This window comes from Penicillium taxi (genome assembly GCF_028828555.1).
Source record: "Penicillium taxi strain IBT 34144 chromosome Unknown utg000001l_segment0_segment0, whole genome shotgun sequence".
NCBI lineage: Eukaryota > Fungi > Ascomycota > Eurotiomycetes > Eurotiales > Aspergillaceae > Penicillium > Penicillium taxi.
The window spans coordinates 4,346,432-4,359,265 of record NW_026643203.1 but is presented as its reverse complement, the minus strand read 5'-3'; the positions used below and the strand labels follow the sequence as shown (position 1 = coordinate 4,359,265).

General features: G+C 47.4%; 5 protein-coding genes across 5 annotated transcripts; 2 read left to right on the top strand and 3 right to left on the bottom strand.

The window, feature by feature from the left end:
* Positions 1-509: 509 nt before the first annotated feature.
* N7495_001559 (type 1 glutamine amidotransferase) lies at positions 510-1,511 on the bottom strand (the record flags this gene model as incomplete). The annotated part of the gene is made up of 1 exon (XM_057204229.1): positions 510-1,511. The coding sequence occupies one exon, from the start codon at positions 1,509-1,511 to the stop codon at positions 510-512; it is 1,002 nt and encodes a 333-aa protein (XP_057068302.1).
* Positions 1,512-2,644: 1,133 nt separating this feature from the next.
* On the top strand, positions 2,645-3,829 carry N7495_001558 (TauD/TfdA family dioxygenase; the record flags this gene model as incomplete). The annotated part of the gene is made up of 1 exon (XM_057204228.1): positions 2,645-3,829. The coding sequence occupies one exon, from the start codon at positions 2,645-2,647 to the stop codon at positions 3,827-3,829; it is 1,185 nt and encodes a 394-aa protein (XP_057068301.1).
* Positions 3,830-4,021: 192 nt separating this feature from the next.
* Positions 4,022-6,852, bottom strand: N7495_001557 (anaphase promoting complex subunit 2; the record flags this gene model as incomplete). The annotated part of the gene is made up of 2 exons (XM_057204227.1): positions 4,022-6,316; positions 6,379-6,852. The coding sequence occupies 2 exons, from the start codon at positions 6,850-6,852 to the stop codon at positions 4,022-4,024; spliced, it is 2,769 nt and encodes a 922-aa protein (XP_057068300.1).
* A 536-nt stretch (positions 6,853-7,388) lies between these two features.
* On the bottom strand, positions 7,389-7,880 carry N7495_001556 (V-type ATPase assembly factor PKR1; the record flags this gene model as incomplete). The annotated part of the gene is made up of 1 exon (XM_057204226.1): positions 7,389-7,880. The coding sequence occupies one exon, from the start codon at positions 7,878-7,880 to the stop codon at positions 7,389-7,391; it is 492 nt and encodes a 163-aa protein (XP_057068299.1).
* A 1,486-nt stretch (positions 7,881-9,366) lies between these two features.
* Positions 9,367-11,263, top strand: N7495_001555 (sugar porter family MFS transporter; the record flags this gene model as incomplete). The annotated part of the gene is made up of 5 exons (XM_057204225.1): positions 9,367-9,877; positions 9,963-10,435; positions 10,495-10,840; positions 10,909-10,985; positions 11,039-11,263. 5 exons carry the CDS (start codon positions 9,367-9,369, stop codon positions 11,261-11,263), a joined length of 1,632 nt encoding a protein of 543 aa, XP_057068298.1.
* Positions 11,264-12,834: the final 1,571 nt, after the last annotated feature.

Genomic DNA, 12,834 nt, shown 5'->3' with positions numbered 1-12,834 from the left:
AGACATTGAGCTTTGTTCTTCCTCTCATCCTAGACTCTTCCTAGACTCTTCCTAGACTCTTCCTAGACTCTTCCTAGACATGTTTCGGAGTGGAGATCTGACAAGGTGGAGCTTGGAGCGCTAGGTGGTATTTACTCGTAATCTCGGTTTAATCGGCTCGGGCGTACCGATAAGGGTACCTCCTGCTCTGTAGCTAGGTATTTAAATAATATGGAGTATAAGTTTTTAAATTGCTGGGGTTTCTATCTGGTATGCTTTATATATTAGGGCTAATTTGGAAACTTGAATCCAGCATGCCAGCTCTGATCCTAGTCTCTACCTTCTAGTAATTCTTGAATTCTTGGATCCATTTGCCACTGACCAGGGGTTGTATACGAGTACGTCGTACGTTGTACGGAAAAATCAGTCGTTTGACCCTTCAGTACCCTTCGGGACCTAGATCTGGATCTCGATTGCCAGACCCGGTCCCATGGCCTACGACCGCCCACGGTACTACCTTCTTTCTTATTTCAGACCTCTTCAAGTGGAGGTGTGAGCATGCCATTGTGTATAGCAACCTGAACTTTCTTGTGATCCTCGCCCGCAAAGAATAACAGCACAGCTTCCGCCGCTGCCTTGGAATCATCGTCATCTTCACTGCCAGGCACGAAAGAGCGCTCGATCTGTTCTAGGTAGGATGTCACTTTCAACGCCGGCCAGTTCCCGCGCTTTGCAAATTCAATACACAACTCGCGGTTGACAAATGTGTCAAACTCGAAGTGGCCTTGGTAAGTCAGGATTCGGCCGGGGTTATACAAGCCCTGGATAGAACAAGCTGCACTGCTTCCTATGTTGATCCATGGCACTGGAAGGGGGATTTCGGTCTCGTCTGCCACTGTGGCAGTCACCGCCTGGGGAGTAGGAGCCACGATATCGCCATGGATCAGCTGGATGCGGAACGGCCTTTTCGACGCCAGGGGTGGGAAGTTGGCCGTGAAGGCTGGATTGAGCGTGATGGGATGAATGCCCACTTCATGGCCCTCCACCGAGCGCTCAACATGGAATGTAGAGCGAGGTGTCTTGTCCGAATTTTCAGCAAGCAAGGCTTGGGCAATCACCTGATGGCCGAAGCAGGAGCCGAAGATCTTAACAAGAGGAAACTGAGCATGCAGCGTTCGAATATAAGACTGTAGCTTCTTTACCCACGGGTACGGATCGTACGCTGCTGCTGCAGACCCAGTAATAAGGATCGCATCAATCGCGCTAGTCGGGCCACCCGCACTGATCTCGTCTGGGGAACGTGGTACGGCGCGCAAGCATTCAAGCGGCGGTAGTGACCCACCGACCACGTCAAATGCTGTCACGTAGACACTCAGCGGGCCATTTTGTAGCTGGATGTCTGATTTATTGATACGCTCTGCTGCTGACTGAAGCAGTACACGGAACTGCGAGCTGTAGAGACCACGCTGAGCATATACGGAGAGACATGGGATATCTGTGTCTAGCACGGCGATATGGATCTGATGCGCCATGTGACGGTTGTGTGAACCTTGCGGGGAACGCCTAAAAGATAAAAAAGATGAGAGCAAACCTAGCAAAGGATGGAGGGGCAGAAAGTGCTTGATGCGATAGGGTTGGTTTCTGATACCTGATAAGGATGTGGAGCCATTGCCCGAACGGGAAGCTGAATCCCTTTCTACTAGTCTGACTCGAGGCCGTACGGGACCGAACAAGAACATGCGGTATCGGTGTAAGTATTTATGATAATCTGGGGAGTCCGAAATAATCTCGTCAAAGAACTCTTGTGCCTCAGGCCGTCATTCAACGCTAGTCAACCCTAACTACTTACCTAGCTTCGAATCGTATTTAGCTGACTACTTATAGAATCATGTTATTTAACCTCAATATTCTGGAAAAATGGAATTATTTCTAGACTGATGTCTTTCAATTTACTACTTAGACATCCATCAGACCTATTTTAATCCACCTCGGTTATCCCGGCTGTCTACGGATACTGTTCACTGTTCAGTATAGGCGGCGATGGTCAAGTACTCACTATGCAGGTGAATAAGGATGATACTATGCACATCTATCGGCCGAGTAATTACAACCTGGCCTTGGATCCTTGACAATATTTGGATGTAGATTTCAACGTCTCTAATCTAACGACCACATTGATACCTACTACACACCATTGTTTTCAATTTAATTTTAGCAGGTAATCAACGCCAATATTTTAGCCCCATCAGATACCAAATGTCTAGTAAATGAAGGCTTCTATTTATCTACTCAGTATTCTCCGAAACTTCGGAGCAAAGCGATCACAACATCGGCCTCCGCAGATTGCGCCATCATGACCCAACTACTATGTGGACGCACTCCCAGATCCATATATTTGTATATGGCTCCATCAATGAAACAATATTTTCTAAATTGTCCTATAGGCGTGAGGAACACAGACCTCGCACGCCATTCTCTCCACCAAATTTCACAGCAATAACGAAATTTCTTAATTCTCAAACTTGCACCTCTCGGCCGGTAACAATAAGTAAATATACTTAAATAGACAATATCCCTTTTCCAACTTTCCTTAGAAGGCTACTCGGCGTTTTCATCCTCTAAATATCCGTACTCCCTCCCGCAAGGAAAGAATAAAGGCTTCATCATGGCTACAGCCACCCTCCCAACCGCACCTCACAACCTGGCAGGCTCTGCCCCACTAGACGTTTTCCCCGATGGATTGAAAACAAGTGGCCAACACGACCCTCTCTATGAGCACATCCAGCCCTTCGACAAATTCCCACGCGAAATCACAGGCCCAACCGTCTGGAAGGCAGACGACTACCGCGAACGTCCAGAAAAGTGGACCCATGTGTTCACGGCAGATCAAATCGCTGAGATCAGCTCAGCAGCCGATGCATTCCTCACATCCAAGACCCCGTTGACAGGCATCTCAAAGAGCAACTTCAACCTCCCCAAGTTCTCTAGTTACCTAGAAAGTCTGCGCCGCGACCTGATCGACGGCAAGGGCTTCATCCTATTCAAAGGCTTCCCCGTCCAGCTATGGGGAAACCACAAATCAGCAGTAGCATATATGGGTCTAGGTACCTACCTCGGCTACTTCGTCAGCCAAAATAGCCGCGGCCACGTCCTGGGCCACGTCAAAGATCTAGGTGAAGACTCAACACAAATAGACAAAGTGCGCATCTACCGTACTAACGCGCGGCAATTCTTCCACGCCGACGACGCGGATCTGGTCGGCTTGCTGTGCATTACCAAGTCTCTTGACGGTGGTGAATCGGACCTTGTCTCGGTGCATAATGTTTATAATACTTTGGCCGTTGAACGGCCGGATGTGCTGAAGACTCTTACTGAGCCAAACTGGTACTTTGACCGTAAGGGCGAGACGAGCAAGGGCCAGCAGGAGTGGATCCGTACAAGCGTCTTCTATCTTGAGCGTGGAGAGAACCCCCGCGTGTACTCGAAGTGGGACCCCTATTACGTTCGCTCTTTGACCCGTTTCTCGGACGCAGGCGTCATCCCTCCACTTAGCGACGCGCAACAGGAAGCTCTTCGTGTTCTGGAGGAGACTTGCCAGCGACTTTCACTGCATATGATCTTGGATATTGGAGATATCCAGTTCTTGTCTAATGCGCATATTCTGCATGCCCGCACTGCTTATACCGACTATCCGCCTCCTGCACCGCGTCGCCACTTGATGCGACTTTGGCTTGCTACGCCTGAGAGTGAGGGCGGTTGGAAGTTGCCCTTCTGGGATAGTAATGAGAAGAAGCGTGGTGGAATTCAGGTTGATGACCAGGCACCTGTTGCGCCGCTTGATGCGGAGTAGATGTGCATGTGGCATAATGTGATAATGTGAATTTTCTAGTTTTCTTTTCAAATAATACCTCATCCTTTTCAATTCATTGAGAAAAAGCTCATCAGTCATATTGGGTATTTGAAATAGACCAGACTTAACGCCGAATTAAAAGATGCTAACTAAGCCTGAACTCCTCGGGTCCTTGAAAATGAACCCGCTAATTTAATGCACAACCTTGTAGTTACCTCCAGCTCCCATGGTCAGCTTACCACGAGACACCATACCAGCAAGAAACTCTTGCAGTTCCTCATTGCTGAATGGGAATCCGCCAGGAACGACAATCTTCAACATCATGACGATACGCTCCAAGGGCATTGAGCCCTGGTTCGTCAGCATGCCGACAATAAACTGCCAATAAAGATTCATCTTCTCCGTAGCGGCCGCTTCGGCGGTTTCCTTCGCCGCGGCCACGGCCGCAGCTTCTGCTGCTGCGGCTGCATTGGCTGCCTCGCCTACCTCGCCTTCTTCATCGGATAAACTGGCGATGCCATCGACTGCGTTTTGTTCGCCTTCGGCAGGGAGGAATTCCAAGACTCGGAAAATGTCACGGTGAATTTCCTTGAGGACGCGCTTGCCCGTCCAGAATAGGCATGCGCTGCGGACGAGGGGAGCTGCCATTTCCAGTTCTTCAACAAGGGAGTCGATGGTCCGCGTGACCTGCTCTTCAGTTTTACCGTGAAAGGCATAGATAACGGTGGCCTGCCAAGTCGTAACCTCTTCGATGACAGTGCGGTCGCCGAGCTTCAACTCAACGGTTGCCTGGCCGAGACTGTTGCGCCATTCCAAGTGGCGTTTGGGCTGATTTCGTGCGAAGATATTGCTGAACTGCTCCTGAAGGGCCGTAATCACGCCGGGGATCTTGTACGGCTGGTCTTGAATCTCAGGCCAGAAAAAGCGGGACAATATCTTGGAATGGAGGTCTGGAATACCATGACGGCTTTTGCGCCTCGGTTGGCGGAGCGTCGGCTCTCGAATTACCCATCCTGCTACGAAACGTATGTCGTTATTCACACGTTGGGAGTATTCCATATCTCCCAACATAACCTCACATGATTGTAAAGCCGAATCACCGAACCGAGCCTTGAGCAGGTCCAACACCTTAATCTCTAAATCGAAATTCTTCCGATTCTGGAGCAGACGGTCACAAAGGAGGGTCTGCAATTCTTTGACAAAGACTTCCTTGGAGTCGAAAATGCTGATCAGGCTGTCAATAACATCCAAACTCTTTGACTTGCGATAACCAGGAGCTGCATCGATGGGGTCTGGCATCCAGTGCATATCATGCCAGTCTGATCCACTGCTTATTTTTTGTTGCGATAGCTCATGTGCTTTGGTAAGTTCGGTCGCCAGTTCTGGTAGCGTGTCGGCTGCGGTAGGTTCGTCATTCCCATCAGTACCGCGTGGCTCCGTGAGAAGGCCCCCAACGATCATTTTCGCAGTATCGACACGGTCTCTCAGGTATCTGCGAATCGGCCGAGCAACACGGTCGATGAGGACGCCCTTCGGATCTAAGACGTGAAAGGCACGGATTATTGCAATGTACAATTGTAAAATTTCAACAGTCGAAGCGCCAGGGTGAAGCAGGCGTTGGTTTAGAGTCTGAATAAAGGACTGTGTGATATAATACCGGGCTTCTGGGTGTGTCGCGAAGTTTCGCAAATCTTGTACAGCCCCTAAACTTGCGGGCCATTCTACAATGACTTCGAAAAGTTCACTAGTCCGAAGTTGACCGAGACGGGCAATAGCGGTCGTCTGGAACTTTTCGATATTACCATGACCCACGTCCAGGGCCACGGACAGTTGATTTGTCGTACCTGGAGATGGTATCATAGCCATAACCTGCGCCGCGAGACGTCCAAAGACATTTTCAATCCAATGACGCAAGTGTTGCTCAGCTGAAGATGGCGCTTCCCATTGACCGGTGTATGCTGCACGAACAAAGTCTGTTATCATGATGTTCATGACGCTTCCAAATACTTTCTGTGCTCTGTCGTGACCCAATCCTACGAGCTGAAGACTGTTTGTAAAAGCTAGAAGCCGATCTCGTGCCATAGTGACACGATCAGGCTCGCTCTCAGTCATCATACGTTCCTGGACATCCACACTTGCCTGCCTCCAGTCGATGTAAGAGACGGACCACTGTCGGTCCACTTCCATCTCATCCACGTTGATGAGTGGTTCATAAAGGCCAGGGACCAAGGTATCGATACCCAAGATTACAAGAGAATCTTGGGCAAACTCCCCAGCCAATAACGGTGAAATCTGTGTCCATGGCAAGGTATTTGATACTAACGTGTGGAAGCTTCGCTGCAGGCCAGCCAAACCTGATTCTTGCTCGGACCTAGGAAGGAGTGGCAAGAGATGAGGAACGACAGGTGCCAAATAGACCCGATAAACCAGTTGTAGACAGTCCACAGTTGTCCGAAGCAGACCTTCTCTGTCGGGGTTGCTCATAACCTGAGTGGTCTTTATTAGCTCTAGCCTCGCACAGTAAGAATATATGAGAAACTTTGATCTACCTCGACAAGCCCATCGCGAACATTCACCAGAAAATGTCTTCGGATCTCATCACCATACCAGGAAAATAGGCACGTTGCACTCAGAGGTTTCGGGGGACTTGCCGACCGATCGACAGCCATAAGATACGACAGGGCTTCAGAATCCTCGCCGAATGGGCTCAAACGGTTCCACTCCTTAAGCAGTTCATTTCCATCAGTCCCTCTGGCTTTGAAGATCGGCAAAAATCCCCGATCAGGAACAGACAGGTAGGCAGTTGCTGAAGACCAAGCCTGATCCCATTTTTGGCGTCTATTTAGGTCTGATTCATAGAATGACTCGAATTTGATCGTAGCATTGGAGCCATTTGATGCAAATGAGAGGGCAATCTGTTCGTCTTGTTCCCAAATTGTAGACGGCGGCTGAGCTAGAAGTGACGCGGGGGAGAAGACGGAGTCAATCACACGTCGGCGCGCATTGAGGGAGGGAGTGGACATTGTGGTATCTAGGGTATTTTCATGACTGGGAGTAGAATTTGAAGTCGAATGCCTTTTGGGTTGGGGAATTGTAAGCTACTTTGATTGCTTGGAGTTTGGATTCGTTGCGAGTTGACGCGTGGTCACGTGATGTGTGTTATTGCACTTTTAGAACTACGTACGTCACAAGTCGGTGGGCTCATGAGCACTAGATAGGTATGTTCTAAAAGCTGGTATTCGAATCGTAAATATTTAATACTTCAGTAGTTCAAATTCAAATGTTATTTAGTGGGTACTTCACTAATTATATAGATGTAGTGTATCTATTACATAGCTATCTGCTATGTACAGTAAAGTCGACGCCGACTTGTAGGCAAGATGGAGGGGAATCAATAGCGATTTGTTCCGAGAGGATCTGGAGACATTCTAAATTCAAAGAGATGCAGAACGAAATGGGAGATATTGTCGTGTCACATAGGACGTCATGTCATCAAAAAAAAAACACCGGGTCCATAGAAGACACCACCAGCTTCAAAGATCCACCAAAATAAAATGCTTCACTTGTCTTCAACTTTCTCCCATTCACTGTCTGTGCTTCCATATCCAGAACTATCACCACCGATACTAGGACGCTTTTTGGTATTTCGCTCAACAGGTTGAAGACTCGACGATGTAGCGCTGCCTGTCGCGACGACCGGGGACTTGGATATTTTCTTTGGTAGTGGAATAGACTCGGTTTCTGTCTCGCTCTCAGCTCCCTCAACCACAGAGTCCTTCTTGTCTAGCACATGCTCTGACTCGGCCCGCTTCTTCTCAGCCTCCTGGGCCTCCTGGGCAGCTCGCACTTCCTGTGCGAACCAGTTGATCGAATACCATAATCCCGCCGATAGAACCGACAGAGCAATGAAGTGCACACTATGTGTAGCCAGGAGGAGGATAAATAGGACGAGCTGAAGGGCTGCAAACGTGGCGTTGGTTGCGATCAACAAGGTCGCGGTTGGGCCCGGTGTGAAAATGCTGGACCACAGGTCTTCCATGAAGGAAGCCATGATTTTGGTAGAGGAGGGTGCGTAGGATGAGTTGGCGTCGTCGGAAACTGAAATCCGCAAGGCTCAGGGCTGTTGATACGGACTGTTTTCGTGTGGGATGATAAGTGCTGAGCTCCACTTTCAGCAAAGGCGGAAGAGAGGGGGAAGTATCACGTACATTTTGAAACGACCTTAAAGCTGGAGCGAGTCGTCAATAGTTCCAGGACTGGTTAGTGTATTGTATGGCTAGTTACTAGTTATGGAGAGAGTTGTTTAGTTATCACTCAAAACGTACTAGAGTTGCAACTTGCGGGATCCTTCACCGACTGAACGCCTCCGGATTTTCGCATACCCTTCTGACCAACCCTTCTGACCTTGGTAATCTACGAGTAATCTTGCTCAGAATCTGCAAATTATTAACCAGCCTTGATTCTTTGAATTATAGGCTATCTATGCAATACGATACTTCGACCCGAAAACTAGGAATTTAGAAGAAACCCGTGTTCCTGCTAAGCCCGATCTATAGATCACGGACCTCGGGAGTATGACCTGATGAAATTCCTCTTCCTAAAAGTGTTCTTCAAAAGCAATATCGTTCCTCATGGGGCCATGAATGCAGAAGATTGGAAGTATCAGGATGTTTTCAGTGGGTGATTCAGTACAGTTGCCTGCTTTCCCAGCCTGAGGCATCTAATCCCAACCACCTATATGAACTTCCAAGTTCATTTGCTGTGGCATAATCATGAAGAAGTTGTCGAAGTTACCTAGGTATCACAATTTCCATACTATTACGCATTGTAATATGTAGGGAAGGTATACCTTTATGATATACAGGCTAAGCCCAGTATCATCGTTATTAATCGGCTTAGGAAACACCGCGGCCGTTCAATGACCTCGGATAAGGTACAACCTTGTAAGAAAGACCCATGTCTTCCAAGCTTGCTCCTGAAACCCCCTTCTAGGCATGTCCACCTCTTACAAGCTCGCCTCGGGATGAGTGGAAGCAGACTAATGATGCCAAGGTTAGGGCTAGTTGCTAGCCTCTGGACATTGAACAAAACCTTGGAATAAGTAGTAACCTTGGAATACGCACAGAGTACACACATGAAATTCACTCAGGCCTCTCTATATCGGAAAAAGAAGAGATGTACCCTGCGGAATATGCTGATCACCCCACTTTTTCCCCATGTTCCGACTCTCTGTCATGACTATCAACCCCGCATTCCGTCATTTTTCCCGAATTTGAACCGGAGAGCAAGGCTCAAGCCTCGGATTTGGCCCGACTATCCAATCATGGTGCATTTTTTTAAAAAGAGTAAATTTTATAGTGAGGTGACGCCGGAGAAAGGAAGAGGGGTTACGGGAGTAACCTTTGGAACTGTAAATTATAAATGCGATGGGAAGTCTTTAGTCAAGTTCACTGGCAGCAGTATAATAGTTGAGCATTCATATTATAAACTTTGAACCTTTCGACTGTACAGGAGATAACCTTTCTTGTGTTCTGAGAATGGCAGACGAATTAAATTCCAAGAAACTCTCACTCGATGGCCATGGCCTCTCTCACCACACTGAAGACATAACAGCAGACAGAGAACCATATGGCCCACCTGGTCTACAAGGGCTGGTAACTAACCCATTCGTGTTGATGTGTGCAGCATGCTCGACACTTGGTGGTTTGCTCTTTGGCTATGACCAGGGTGTTGTATCCGTGATTCTGGTAATGGACCAGTTTCTAGAAGAGTTCCCGCGAGTGTCAGGTTCAGGAGCTGGGTTCTGGAAGGGACTGTTAACGGCCATGATCGAATTAGGTGCACTTATCGGTGCATTGAACCAAGGATGGATTGCAGACCTCATTTCTCGACGGTACTCTATCCTGGTTGCGGTGGCAATCTTTACCGTTGGTTCGGTTCTGCAGACTGCTGCTGTTGGCTATGCTATGTTGACTGTGGCGAGATTCATTGGTGGGTTGGGCATTGGCATGCTATCTATGGTTGCGCCGCTATATATTTCAGAAATCAGTAGGTTATGCATTTCCGGGCCCCCATTTCTCGACCTAATTTTGCATGGCGAATGGCAATGGATACTAAATTGTGTTTGGTTTAGGCCCTCCTGAATCCCGGGGAACATTGCTGGTCCTCGAGGAATGGTGCATCGTGCTTGGAATTGTCATTGCATACTGGATCACGTACGGCACACGGTACATGGCTGGTGAATGGGCCTGGCGTCTTCCATTCCTCCTGCAGATGATTCCCGGCTTCGTTCTTGCAGCTGGTGTAATGATCCTTCCCTTCTCGCCTCGGTGGCTTGCTTCCAAGAATCGCAACGAGGAGGCATTGCAGAGTCTCTGTAGATTGCGCAATCTGCCAGCATCTGATAGACGCATTCGACAGGAGATGTTGGAAATTCAAGTGGATGTTCGCTTTCACCAGGAGTTAAATGCTGAGAAACATCCAAACCTGCAAGGCGGAGGATCAAAGAACTCGATTCTTCGAGAGCTTGTCTCTTGGGTCGATTGCTTTCGAAAGGGCTGCTGGCGACGAACTCATATCGGTATCATGATGTCATTTTTCCAGCAGGTACGACCCAATAGCTCTGCTTTTCGTCATTTGAATATTATATGCTGATCATACTATAGTTTGTTGGTATCAATGCCCTAATATACTATTCACCCAGTCTTTTTGGAACAATGGGCCTTGACACTGACATGCAGCTGATAATGTCTGGCGTGCTTAATGTGCTTCAGCTCGTTGGTGTTTCGACAAGTGTGTTCACCATGGATACTGTCGGTCGTCGCAAACTTTTGATGATCGGTTCGGCTCTCATGGCAATGTCACATATCATCATTGCTATTCTTGTTGGTCTCTATAGCTCTGAATGGTCAACACACAAGGTAGAGGGCTGGGTTAGTGCGGCTTTCTTGCTATTTTATATGATTGCATTCGGTGCTTCTTGGGGTCCTATCCCTTGGGCAATGCCGTCTGGTATGTTCAACTCCGACTATCTTTGAATCAACCTTGGAAGGTGGCTCATTATCGTGTTATGGTATTAGAAATATTCCCTTCTTCTCTCCGTGCCAAGGGTGTGGCCCTATCGACCTGCTCCAATTGGCTCAATAACTTCATTATCGTCAGTGCAAATCTAAGAAGACTCTCAGTATAAGTTCACTAACCTGGTTTCAGGGCCTCATCACTCCACCTCTTGTCGAAGACACAGGTTACGGTGCATATGTATTCTTCGCCGTTTTTTGTGTGCTTTCCGGTATTTGGACTTACTTTTTTGTGCCCGAAACGATGGGGCGCTCTCTGGAATCGATATCCATGATTTTCAAAGACAATTCTGGCGGGCAAGAGATGGAACGGAGACGTGCTATCGAAGCCGATTTAATTAGTGCCGAGTTTATATAGTTGCGGAACCTAAACTCTGGGTAATATATGGGATTCGGATTTACAAACCCTTGGAAGGATAAACAATTGTTCATAGACGGACACTACCTAGGTAGCTGTATGTAGCAGATTTCCTTAGAGATGTTAAGCGATCTGCGGTCAGTGACCGCAGATCGCAATCGCAAGTCTTTTTGCTTACTAATACTGATCGCAAATTTGCGATCAACGATCCTTAGATTTTGCGATTTTGCGATCATAGATTTTCGAAATTTGTGGTCAGATCGTAGATCGCAAATTTATTATATAATATATCACGCGATAGTAAAATCTGTTTTTCGAACTCGTTTCTAAGTAACATTTTAAAAGACTAGAGATGGCTTCAGAGAAAAGGATAACCCGTGGAAATGGGGCTGATCCAGATGGGAGATTTATTATACTCGTTAATGGGTTTGAGGATAATGAGGAACCTACTGAGAGTCAAGAATCTTCCCTAAATAAGCCCCTAAATTCTTATAAGTCCCTTACATTTCAAGAGAGAGCTATCGATTCTCAACCACAACCTACCCTATCTAATTCTCTATTCTTGTTTACTAGAGAATCCTCTAGTGTGAGTACAAGACCTTCCCAACAGAAATCTTAGCCTTGGTGTTACCAATATCTATAAGCAACTATAATTAAGAGGATGTGAAGGGCTAATACTAATCTTGAATGCAGAACTAGTGATGCCGACAAACTGTCTTTATTAAGCTTGAAGAGAAGAGAGAGAGACTAGCTATGGACATATGGCAATATAAGGGATGCGGGTGCGGGAGGTAGACATGTGCATGGGTTGGGTATGGGTTTGAAGTAAAACCCACAGCCCATAAACCCATCTTTTTGCCAAGACTTTTATTTCACGTGATATTTGTCACCTAGTTAGTACTAGATTGAGGCAAAAATTAGGCACTAAGGCACCAATTACCCTAATTAGGTTGAAGCGAAAATCAGGCATTAAGGCATCAAAAATACCCATATGGGACCCATACCCAACCCATGCACATGTCTAACGATTCCTATCGAAATCCTCTAGATTCCCACCTACATAGGTATGCCTAGTAATAAGAGCGCAGATGTTGAATCAAAGTTGGCTGCGGAGAATGTTATAGGGACGGAACAAGGTTTTCCTAGTTCCGGCCATACCTTAGGAACCAGACTGTCGATCAACTACGTTGAAAGGACAGGGTTCACACGTTGCACTATATATACTGGAAAAGGGTATGGTTCATCCTAGATTCTTAGTATATACGTTGTGCAAAGTGGTGTGAAATGTGTTCGATTCATGTAGCTACTTGAGTTCCTAATATAGTTGTTCCCCCGTGACTCGGGGGTCTGTTTGTTCCGTTCCGGGTTTATGGTATTGCACGATTGCAATATCCATGTTCCGACACAGACTAATGGCGATCGCAAAACACGAGGTGCGGGCGTATATAAGGATATAATAGGCGTGGGAGTAGGCGAGGGAAACGACTGGCAGACCGAATCAGAGACTGATGAAGGCACTAGAGAAGAAGAATCTACGGAGATTCGAGGGGCTGCCGAAGGCGTACTCCGCA